Source organism: Neophocaena asiaeorientalis, unplaced genomic scaffold, assembly GCF_003031525.2.
Source record: "Neophocaena asiaeorientalis asiaeorientalis breed wild unplaced genomic scaffold, Neophocaena_asiaeorientalis_V1.1 scaffold59, whole genome shotgun sequence".
NCBI classification, from domain to species: Eukaryota; Metazoa; Chordata; class Mammalia; order Artiodactyla; family Phocoenidae; genus Neophocaena; species Neophocaena asiaeorientalis.
The window spans coordinates 3616497-3628578 of record NW_020174268.1 but is presented as its reverse complement, the minus strand read 5'-3'; the positions used below and the strand labels follow the sequence as shown (position 1 = coordinate 3628578).

At 35.4% G+C, this 12082-nt stretch overlaps 1 protein-coding gene across 5 annotated transcripts in view; it reads left to right on the top strand.

The window, feature by feature from the left end:
• The window catches only part of ZC3H13 (zinc finger CCCH-type containing 13), an 86886-nt gene extending 77411 nt beyond the window's left edge, over nt 1-9475 (top strand). For 3 of the 5 annotated variants that reach the window (XM_024755430.1, XM_024755432.1, XM_024755429.1), the window contains 4 exons: nt 328-480; nt 2194-2394; nt 5601-5764; nt 8633-9475. In XM_024755430.1, the coding sequence (XP_024611198.1) occupies nt 328-480; nt 2194-2394; nt 5601-5764; nt 8633-8803 (689 nt within the window). In that variant the 3' untranslated portion in view covers nt 8804-9475. The remainder of the gene's footprint in view (nt 1-327; nt 481-2193; nt 2395-5600; nt 5765-8632) is intronic. The other 2 variants (XM_024755433.1, XM_024755431.1) reach the window with 1 other exon arrangement.
• The last annotated feature ends 2607 nt before the right edge of the window (nt 9476-12082 follow it).

The window sequence follows — 12082 nt, the reverse complement described above, 5'->3', positions numbered from 1 at the left end:
TTTCTCTGGACTTAAAGTTTTATTATAAAAAATTAACAGCGTAATATCAACATTAACCTGTTAGTGGTAGATTTTCTCATATTTTAATTGTAATCTTATAACTTATTTTGATATTGCTGTCCATATTGTGTTCTTGGCATTAAAACTAAATTTAATTTTTAAGTTTTCTTTTGGAGGTATCAGGTGTTATGAATAATTAAATATAGTTTTCAAATAAAAAATGCTTTTCAACTTTTCTTAGTGTACACAGCCTCTCCTCTTTGTTTTCACTTAGATAACCCTTTCCCTTAACACTCTCTTTGGCATGAAATTAATTTTTCTGTTTAGCAGGAGATGACGAATCCAAGTTAGATGATGTGCATTCGTTAGGATCTGGTGCTGGAGAAGGATATGAGCCAATTAGTGATGATGAACTAGATGAAATTCTGGCAGGTGATGCTGAAAAGAGGGAGGACCAACAGGATGAGGAGAAGATGCCAGGTAATCATTTGCAGAGGTGGTTGAATGTAAGAAATATTTAATTATGGTATTGTGATATTCTTTGTTCCCTTTCATGCTGTAAGAATTGATAAGATGCAGTTAGAATTTTCCCATTTTAATTAAATGTTTTAATTAACATAGAAGGGCCAATAAAATGAAAATTATAGTTAATGTGCTCTGCTCATTTTTAAGTAGACATTGCCTATAAATTGGAAAGGGCATTATTTAAAATAGCACAATTGTAAGATTTCCTATCAAGCAGTGATTGTCTAGCAGTGTTCTAGATGGTAGGTGTATGGTACAGAGCTTCACAACTGTGCTGCCGCAAACCAACTTTTGAAATGACCGTTCAGAAATTTCCAAAGGTCGAGGTTATATTTGAACACTGTTTACATACTTCTCTCCCTCAATTTTCTAAATTCAGTAATCATTTCCATTTATAGTACTTTATTCATTGCCAGAACTTCCTCCAGTGACTGTACCATGAAGCAGCTACCTTCAGTGTTCTTGTTGAATCATCCCAATTAGTCTAATTGTTACTAACAATTTTTTTTTTATCATAGGGTCTTTGCTTTGTTTGGGTATACAGAATATTAAATTCTTATTTTGACTTAATTTGCTCTTACATTTTACAGTTTTTTCTAATGTATAGTATATATATGAGTGTTATTTTTATTATTATCAGCTATTAGGTATTTCTGAATAGAACATTATTTTGTTAATTTCCTAAACTCTGACTTATCAGTGGATAGATTATTCTCAATTTTAATCTTAGCCACTGCCTGAATCTTAAATTTATTTCATAATGAATCATTTGTTTTTAAAAGGTTAACTGTGTCTGTGCATGCATGCATGCACACATGCAAACTAAATACACTCCTAGATTTACTTACTTAACCCTTGAAATGACTCTGGTACCAAGCTTCAAAATGTCAGACCTAATATAGTGAAATGATGGAGTTCTTTCATTGAGGATCTCTCAAGCAATTTAAATGCATTATTTGTAGGAATGGGTTTGCTTAGGTGTTTGTTTGCTCGCCTTTTTTTTTTGGTTTTTGGGTTTTTTATTGAAGTATAATTGACATACATTAGTTTCAGGTACACAACGTAATGATTTGATATTTGTATACATTGCAACATGATCACCACATTAAGTCTAGTTACCATCTGTCGCCATGCAAAGTTACAAAGTTTTTTTTCTTGTGATGAGAACTTTTCAGATATACTTTCTAGCAACTTTTAATGTTGAAATACAATATTATTGACTATAGTTACCATGCTATACATTACATCCCCATGATTTATTTATAATTGCAAGTTTGTACCGCTTGATACCCTTGACACATTTTGTCTAAACTTCACATTCCTTCCCCTCTGGAAGCCACCAATCTCTGTATCTATGAGTTTGGTTTTCTTTTTGTTTGATTCTTTTCCTTTTAGATTCCACATATAAATGAAATGGGGGTGGGGGGGCGGAGGCACTCGCCTGTGACCTCTTCGCCTCTTTTCCTTTGGTGAGAGAGTTATTTGTAAAGGTCCTTAAGATTCTAAATTTTAGCTTTTATAGAAAATCTTTTGTTTTAAGAATGTGCCTTTTTTGATTTATATTACTTGTTATTTAATGCTTTCTGTGGCTTGGAATCTCTATTTCTCTATACATAACGAGAATGTATTTCTTGGCGTAATAAAATTCTGTTCTTTAACTTTTTGTAGATCCATTAGATGTGATAGATGTGGACTGGTCTGGTCTTATGCCAAAGCATCCAAAAGAACCACGAGAGCCTGGGGCTGCACTCTTAAAATTCACGCCTGGAGCCATTATGCTGAGAATTGGGATCTCTAAAAAGTTGGCTGGTTCTGAACTCTTTACTAAAGTCAAAGAAACATGTCAGAGACTTTTAGAAAAACCCAAAGGTAATTCCGTCCCACTTTGACTACATAATGTTTAATATAAACATTAAGGTGCCTTTGAAAAGGATTCTGTTCTCATGTAGCAGTTACAGTATAAGAACTTTTTTTGCTTTTGAGGACTCACTTATTTTCAGTATTTAATCCTCATGGTCAAAGTTTGTTTTAATTTATTTTGAGAAAAATTTAAGCCTACAGAAAAGTTGTAAACATAGCACAATGATCTTACTGTATCAAAGTTACTTTTTAACAGGTAAGTTCTAATGTCAAAGTGCTCAGTGGTTTACCCAGGGCTAAAGGAAGTGAACTAGATATTGTTCATATCTAAGCAAATTGGTTATCTTGGCAACCCTTTCCCCCGGGAAATGGGGAATTCTACTCAAATGCAGATGTTTAGGTTGAGCCTTTAACAAAGTGGTTAACAGCTTAGTCTCTGGGCCAGATGGCCTGGATTCCAACAGGCACACCACTTACTAGCTGTTATTTAATTTATGTGTTACTGTTATCATCTACAAGCTGGGAATAATTACACCACCAATCAATTGTTCCATATGATTGTTAGGAGGAACAAATGAGTTGTTACAAGTAAAACACTTAGAATAGTTTCTGACATACAGTGATGCTCAGTAAATATGAGCTGCTGCTATTTAGTTTAAAACATTTTATCGCATTGATTTTAGACCTTACTGCTACAGCTTTTCATTATTCCAGAACACTTTTAGTTTATAGGGTCCTTTGTTTTCTGTTTCTCTGGTACCTAGCTTATTATGTTTTGGCAGCTTATTAAGACTTTATTAATGGGGAGGAGGAGTGTAAAACAGGAGGAAAGGAGGTAAAAGGTGAAAGCACTAAGATTATTTAATGTTATGTCACATTCATTAGAGTAAAAAAGTTTAGGAAAAAGAATTGAGCTTTTACTAAATTGAAAAAAAATTGTTTTATGTGTTTCATGATTCATGTTCTTTCTTCATCTGTTAGCATAAGCAGTAAGACTCTTGATTTTAATACGGCTTAGTATACATAGAACGTATGTGTAAGAAACAAACTATAATGGTGAATATGTGTTAACCTGACAGATGACCAGTGTCTTGAGTTCTTGCCCCACTCTTTCTACTTTGATTGGTTCTGTGATCTTAAGTAACTCTTGTGGACATAAAATGATGTAATGAAATCCCTAAGTTCTTATCCACATCTACAGCTCTTTGCTCCTGTGTCTCCTGCTAATGGCATTTAAAGTTAAAATCTGTTGCGTAGTTAGCAAAATCAGGCTATAGTTTGTCCCTGACTAATGATCACTTACTTTAAACAATGAAAACGTACACTGTAAAGAAGGATTTGATTGTCCTTACCAAGTAGTCCTATTTTTTGGTGGTATGATAGCTTTGTTAGAGAACTAATATATGATACTGAATATAAGTTCCCTAAGGAATAGGACTGTTTTGTTTACTGCTGTATTGTCTAGTGATCTATTCTTACTAATTATGCCATTGCCTTGAAAAGTACCTGACACATAGTAGGTATTCAATAAATATTTGTGAAATAACTGATTTTTTTCTAATCTATTCTGTCTGTTTCTGTGCCCCAGTGCTGAAGAAAGTATATCTCCACTCCCTATGTAATTTTTAAATTCTAAGGCTTAAAACAGAAAACTTGAATATGTACTGAAATTTAAATTGCTTTTGTCCAGGTTTTCTGATTATAGTATGATTAAGTTCTTTGAAGCTAAACTTTCCCAGTTATTTTAGTTCCTTTGGTTTACTTGTACTTATATACGTGTTTAATCTGTCTCGAGTTATTTGGTGCTGGTCAGTTCAAAACCAGGAAGAGACTAAGTTTAGCCATGTTATACGTTCTATGGAGGTTTGCAAGTGTGTTTTATAGTCTACTGTTGTGAAAGCAGAAAAGATGTAAATAAAAAGTAATTTGTCCTAATGAGCAATTTTCAAGGAAGTGCATGGATTCAATGGAGGTTTCTTTATTTGTATCTATAGTAGAATGGTGGTGAATGTTTGGTGCTTTTTTTTTTTTAATAGTCTGCATTATATGACTGTGTCATTGGTTGGCTCAAACATTGGTATGGCTGAATTACCTGAGGAACTGCCTTTTCCCCTAACGGGATACCCACTAAGGTATCCTAGTTCCAACTGTGGAGAGTCTGTAGGTCTGGTGGTAGAGCCCTGGCACTGTATTTTTTTAAAACTGCTCAGATGATTCTGATAGACATCAAAGTTTGTGAACTATTTCTGAGTTTTTATTTACATTTATTTTTGCTTTTGTTATAAACCTATTCACTAAGTGTATAACTTATCAACTAGGTATATTACATGAGACAGGTTTCTTATTAATTATCTAATCTGTTTATGCTCTGCAGTTCAGGAAATGAAATATGTAATGCAATTTCCTTAATTCTCAAATGCCTGTTTTGTTTTTACCTAGGTGTTACTTACTATTTCCCTTTGTGGCTCTAGCAATAACCGGTTTGATCATGTTGCTATAGAAACACTACCTGATACCATTCATACTCTTGGCCAACTCCTGGAATGTTAACTTTGAAGTTACTACTCTTTCTGTTATTTATTTAGATTAATGATTGACCCTATTCTGTAAATTTTGATTTCTTGTCTATTTTAACTCAATCTCTATTTTTATTAAGTGTTTTCTCCCTACTTTGCATGTTATGACTTAAAACTAAGTGATTTTGATACATTGTCCCAGGTTTTTACTGTGACCAAATATTGGATAAAATTTGCAGATTATCTAACAAACAGCTAATCACTTTCCTAAGTTTTTTAGGGTTCACAGAATGTAGTCACATTACTACATTTGAATCTTACCATAATAAAGTCCTGAATCTAGAACTTTTAGTAGTTGATGGTACACAATATATTGAATTTGATTTTACTAATTCTTAACTTGAACTTTTTTCCCATAGTAATCCGTGTCTAAATTCTGTCTCCCAATTCTGCTTTTCTTATATCTTAAAGTGGCTATCAGAGTATTTATTTTTGTTTGAGCCTAGCACCAAAACTACATACTGGAGTTCTCTCACAGAGAACATATTGCCTTTAATATGAAATAGTTTTCACCACTGTTGGTAACTTTGATAAAGTATAGATAAACTTAGTATAGCTAGACTTTGTGGAATATTCATCTAAGCAGTTGATAACACTTCTATTTTCAGAAACCTTAATGTGTTTATTTTTTATTGAAAGACGCAGACAATCTTTTTGAACATGAATTGGGGGCTCTCAACATGGCTGCATTACTACGAAAAGAGGAAAGAGCAAGTCTTCTTAGTAATCTTGGACCATGCTGTAAAGCATTATGCTTCAGGCGGGATTCTGCAATCCGGAAGCAGCTTGTTAAAAATGAGAAGGTACTGTTGTTTCCTTAGAAAAATTGGAACATGTCTGTTGAGTAGTATGGATGACATATTCTTCATTTGATTGCTTTAAGGTGAAATTAAGGTCTCATGATCTGCTTTTATGAGTTTGGTTTCCCAGTCTTTTACACATGTAAAAGAAAGAATTTTATTAGAATTTATAGTACTTTTTATTTTACTTTAATAGTTTTGAATAACATTGTTATTGGTACTGGAAAAAAAATTGTTTTTTTAACATCTCTATTGGGGTATAATTGCTTAACAATGGTGGGTTTCTCTTTATAACAAAGTGTATCAGTTGTACATATACATATGTTCCCATATCTCTTTTCTGTAAAGGTTTTAATTTCTCCATCAAATCTGAATGAGATCCTTGCTGGGTAGAGTAATCTTGGTTGCAGGTTTTTCTCCTTCATCACTTTAAATATGTCCTGCCTATCCCTTCTGGCTTGCAGAGTTTCTGCTGAAAGAACGATTCCCTTGTGTGTTATTTGTTGTTTTTCCCTTGCTCCTTTTAATATGTTTTGTTTTTAATTTTTGACAGTTTGATTAATATGTGTCTTGGCGTATTTCTTCTTGGATTTATCCTGTATGGGACTCTCTGTGCTTCCTGGACTTGATTAACTATTTCCTTTCCCATATTAGGGAAGTTTTCAACTATAATCTCTTCAAATATTTTCTCAGTCCCTTTCTTTTTCTCCTTCTGGAACCCCTATAATTTGAATGTTGGTCTGTTTAATGTTGTCCCAGAGGTCTCTGAGACTGTCCTCAGTTCTTTTCATTCTTTTTTCTTTATTCTGCTCTGCAGTAGTTATTTCCACTATTTTATCTTCCAGGTCACTTATCCGTTCTTCTGCCTCAGTTATTCTGCTATTGATCCTGAAGTTGTCCCTGGATCCTGGGAACCTGGCAGTGGCAGGCTGCACAGGCTCCCCGGAAGAGGGGTGTGGATAGTGACCTGTGCTTGCACACAGGCATCTTGGTGGCAGCAGCAGCAGCCTTAGCGTCTCACGCCCGTCTCTGGGGTCCACGCTTTTAGCTGCGGCTCGCCTGACTTGAGTTCCTTTAAGCAGCACTCTTAATCCCCTCTCCTCGCGCACCAGGAAACAAAGAGGGAAGAAAAAGTCTCTTGCCTCTTCGGCAGCTCCAGACCTTTTCCCGGACTCCCTCCCAGCTAGCCGTGGTGCACTAACCCCTTCAGGCTGTGTTCACGCAGCCAACCCCAGTCCTCTCCCTGTGCTCCGACCAAAGCCTGAGCCTCAGCTCGCAGCCCCGCCCGCCCCGGCGGGTGAGCAGACAAGCCTCTGGGGCTGGTGAGTGCTGGTCAGCACCCATCCTCTGTGCGGGAATCTCCCTGCTTTGCCCTCCACTCCCCTGTTGCTATGCTCTCCACAGCTCTGAAGCTCCCCCCTCTGCCTCCCGCAGTCTCCGCCCACAAAGGGCCTTCCTAGTGTGTGGAAACCTTTCCTCCTGCACAGCTCCCTCCCACTGGTGCAGGTCCCATGCCTGTTCTTTTGTCTGTTTTTTCTTTTTTTCTTTTGCCCTGCCCAGGTACATGGGGAGTTTCTTGCCTTTTGGGAGGTCTGAGGTCTTCTGCCAGCATTCAGTAGGTGTTCTGTAGGAGTTGCTCCATGTGTAGATGTATTTCTGGTGTATCTGTGGGGAGGAAGGTGATCTCCACGTCTTACTCTTCCACCATCTTCCCCTCCACCTGGAAAAAAATTTTAAATAGTCTATTCCTGTGAAATATTTTTCATTTGCAAAGTTTCTTTAGATAATGAAATATACTAGAAACTTATTTAAATTGAAGGTCAAGGAAAAAAATTTTCCAGAGTGGTGAGGAGATTATATAGTGTTTATGAGAATATACCAAATTGAAGAGGAAATAAACACAAGTGATTATATGTAAACATTTCCTTGAAGAATAAAGGAAATTGAAGCTCAGCTTATTTTTTGTTTGGTTCAGGTAAGGAACCCCAGTTGAGAAAGACAACAGAGGAATTTTTTTGAATGATGACACTTCTGATTGCGGTCGTGGTTTCTTGAATATGTACATGAGTGAAGACTCACAGAACTATACATAAAAAGCCAGTTTTACTGTATCACAACTTACAAAATATTTTTTACAATGCAAATTTGGTCAACACATCACTCTTCCTTTAAAGATCTAGAAGAGAAATAGCAGAATGCTGGAGATATTCAAATCTTTATTTCATTCTACACATGGTTGGAGAACATTTAACAAAATTTTATGACAATAACTTTCAAAACTGCTAAGGTCCCTTTAAGTTCCAATAATAGCGATCTACATCGTAGTTTCTCATAGACTGCACTGATCAGCTGTCTTCTGGAGAATTTGTTCAGTTCTGGAGCCTACATCTTATGTCATATCAACAGACCAGTAAGGAGTATGGAATGTTCCGTGCTTCTTTTCAGAGAATTGATTGTCATGTGAAAGTAAGACTGAATTAGTGTGTAGCTCCATAGAAGAGATTTTATTTCAAAACGTGGAAGAAATAGTACTGTTCAACAATAGAATGTGCAGTGTTTTTCATTGTTTTGTCATTGGAAATAATGAAGTAAAAACTACTTGATTACCTGTCAGGGATTGTTGAGAAGATTCCTGCTTTAAGCAAGAAGTTAGACTAGGCGCCCTCTAAAGATTGCTTTCTTTTCTAAGATTCCTTGAGTCTGCAAACATTTCTTAATTTTGCTTTTAAATATCCAATACAGCTAATTTAATATTCATCACAAACGAATTTTTCTTATAACTAACTGATATTTTTGTAAGCAGTTAACCTGTCTTTTCTACTGTCAACTAATAATGTACATGTTTAATTTGTTTTTGTTTTCTCCAAATAGGGCACCGTAAAACAAGCTTATACAAATGCTCCAGTGGTAGACAATGAACTCTTACGACTGAGTCTTCGATTATTTAAGCGGAAGACTACTTGCCATGCCTCAGGACCTGAAAAGACTGAAGATAATAAACTCTCACAGTCCAGTATCCAACAGGAATTGTGTGTGTCTTAAGACTGAAGTCCAGGCACATTTTCGGTACTATTTCCCCTCATCAGTGCATATTCTTTTTCAAAGTTCTTTGGTTTGACAAGTGTTATTAGTGACAAAGGCAGAAAAAACTTATCAGCCATGCTAAAAGAGTGACAAACTTTGATGTAAAGACAGTAGTTTGGCTAACAAGATTTTACAAAAATTTTTACACAGTACTTGACTGATGATACTCATGCAAAATAATGTGAAAGCATCTAGATTTAGTAGTTTATTCTGTACCTTTTGTTAAAACTGAAGCCTTTGAAAACAGTCATCCCTGCTCTTCCTGCCTACACAGATTTTTTTATGAAATGGAGCCACTAATTTATGTACTGGATCATCCTTACAGAAACTGCGATTTTCTCCAGAAACAGTGTGTTCACTGAATGAACACACACGCCATGCACCGCTGTGCTGCACAGGACACAGAAAGTGGGGCTGGGCCTGCATGCTGTGTGTAGGCAGGAGCAAGCCACTAATCCTGTTTTCCTTTCTAAAATTGTAACAAAACTACTTAATGGCTCTTCGGTTTTTTTAATATATGTGCATTGTTACAATGTATATTGGATATATTTCGAGTCTGAGTCTGAATGGTTTTGTTTGTTATCAGAGACTGTCAACTATTTTTATTTTTAATAAATGTACTTTCCCTTGTTTGTTGTTGTAGATTTACTTTGCTCTTCATTAATCTTACTCCTGATGTTCTAAAACATTTGTCATCAACGTTACATGTTTCATACAAGATATTTTACTGCTGGAGTTATTACTGGACAGCTGTGAATAATGCAATAATAGTTGAGGATCTACTTCAAATATAGCTCAGTAATACTTGAAACAAACCAAGAGTTAACCAACCTATGTAATCTGAGTTTTAAAATCCTACCATCATACTTTTCAGAGCTATAACCTTTGATTACATTAACCTGCCTCCAGATACAGAGTGGTGAGGAGATTATATAGTGTTTGTTTGTGAGAATATACCAAATTTAAGAGAGGAAATAAATATAAGTGATTTTATGTAAGCATTTACTTGAAGAATAAAGGAAATTGAAACATTTTCTGTTTGGTTCAGGTAAGGAATCTCAGTTGAGAAAGACAACAGAGGAATTTTTTTGAATGATGACACTTCTGATTGTGGTCATGGTTACCTGAATATATACATGAGTGAAAACTCACAGAAATATACATAAAAAGCCAGTTTTACTGTATCACAACTTATATTTTTTATAATGCAAATGTGGTCAAGGCCTCACGGTTACTTTAAAGATCCTAGAAGAAAAATAATATATAAAACAATTTACTTTTTATAAATAATATATCTGCTTTATTTTGTATGTACATATTTATCTCATGAAGTGGACTCTTAGAAGGATTTGAAATGGACTCCACTGCAGAATCTGTGGGCAGACAGTAATGATGATAATGAAGGAAACCAATGAAAATTGAAATTTGATGATTGCCTTTCAGAGGTTTTTGTTAAAACTGTAATCCTGTTACCTGTCTCAGTAGTTGTGTATCCTTTTCCTACAGGTAACCTAATGTTACTGGTTGAAAGGTTATATTCATTTCAAGAAACAGTCATTGTGCACTTAATTTTTACAAAATACTTACCCAGCAAAGGAAATAGTCTTATTTCCAAGTGACCTGGAAAGCATGTATAAGAAAATTACCTTCTTGGGTTTTGTTTTGCTACTTGTAAACAAAAAGATTCAGGTGTGTTTCCTCTTCCAATTGGTAAATGTTTTGAATAAAAAAATAAAATTCTTTAATGACCTGGAGAATGAATAACCTTTAGAAAACTACTTCCTGTTTTAGTGGATAATATTCTCTGTAGCATAAAGATTTAAAGTCATAGAACCTCTAATATTAGTTCCAAGAATTGTGGAGTGTAACAGAAATAATGGTTTTCCTGTTTTGTGCACTGACTTTAGGAATATTTCACAAGTTATTTCTTTACAGAAATGAAAACTGTAGGTAGGTTTGCCATATAGTCAAATCCACTGCCATCTTAGTTTTGAATATCTTTTTGTTAGGTTGTAAAAGAAAATGTTAAAACCGTTTGTTTGCTTAGTCACAGTATTCAGAGCTTTATGCTCCCAGTGGGAATGTCCTGTTAAGTCTCATAATTTTAAAAAATTCAAACATTCTGTGCATTGCTAATCATATACCCATAAAGTTCTTCTAAAGCAGATCTTGTTGAATTTTCCATAAAAGCTCTTGGACCATAAAATCTCAAACCAGTATTCCTGGAAACATCTTCCGATCTATAAATTGTTAGTGCAGTTAATGGTTTTCTGTCTCATAACTGATGATGAACTTTGTCCATTTGCCATAACTGCACAACTGGACTCCAGCTGCTAGTGATAAGGAGTTGTCTGTCTAGAGAAGAGGCAGAGAGTTATGTCTGCCATCCAAAGTAAATAAAATGGGGGAGTTAACAGATACTTATATTTTGTTGAGTCAGTTGTTTGGTTTTTTTTTTTGGCAGATGTCCTATTTAGTAAAGTCTTATACTAAACTTATAATAGTTGGTAGCTTCTTCACAAAAATTTGTAACTATACTCAAGTAGTACCTTAGTATGTTAAAATCTGACCCATCACTTCTCTTTATTCTGATCAGTAACCACAGGTTATTGTCTCCATCCTTCCCCATGACTACTTATGACTTATCCTTATTAATTTGAAAATCTGTGGCATCAGCAGAACATCCCACGTTATTCCTTACTGTAAGATTAAGGTAAATAGTATCTATATTATCAATGATGCTTTTAAATCTCAGAAAGAAGAGCCAGCATCTGAACCTCAATTTGTTATTTTAAAAGGTGTATGGGTTCCAGCACAAGATAGCTACATAGGAGGATCCTAAACTCACCACTTCCCATGGCCACACTGAATCTACAGCTGCATATGGAACAATTTCCTCTGGACAAAACCCAAAACTAGCTGAGAGACCCCTACAAGGAAGAACCCACATCTAAGCTAGTCGGAGAGGCTGAGACAAAATCTCACCATAAATCCCACTCTCAGTATGGAGACCCCCTATCAAGAGGGAACTTGCAACCTTGAGGTTCTCCCTGAAGAGTGAAGGGTTTGAACCCCACATCTTGCACCCCAACTTTTAAAACTTGCCACTGAGAGACAAGCCCCCCAAACAACAACATCAAGAGACCCACACTGAGACATGTTGTAAAGTTCAAGTTAAAGACCAGGTGAGTATCTTAAAAGCAAGAAAAAAAAAACTTGATACCTATAAAGGAACTC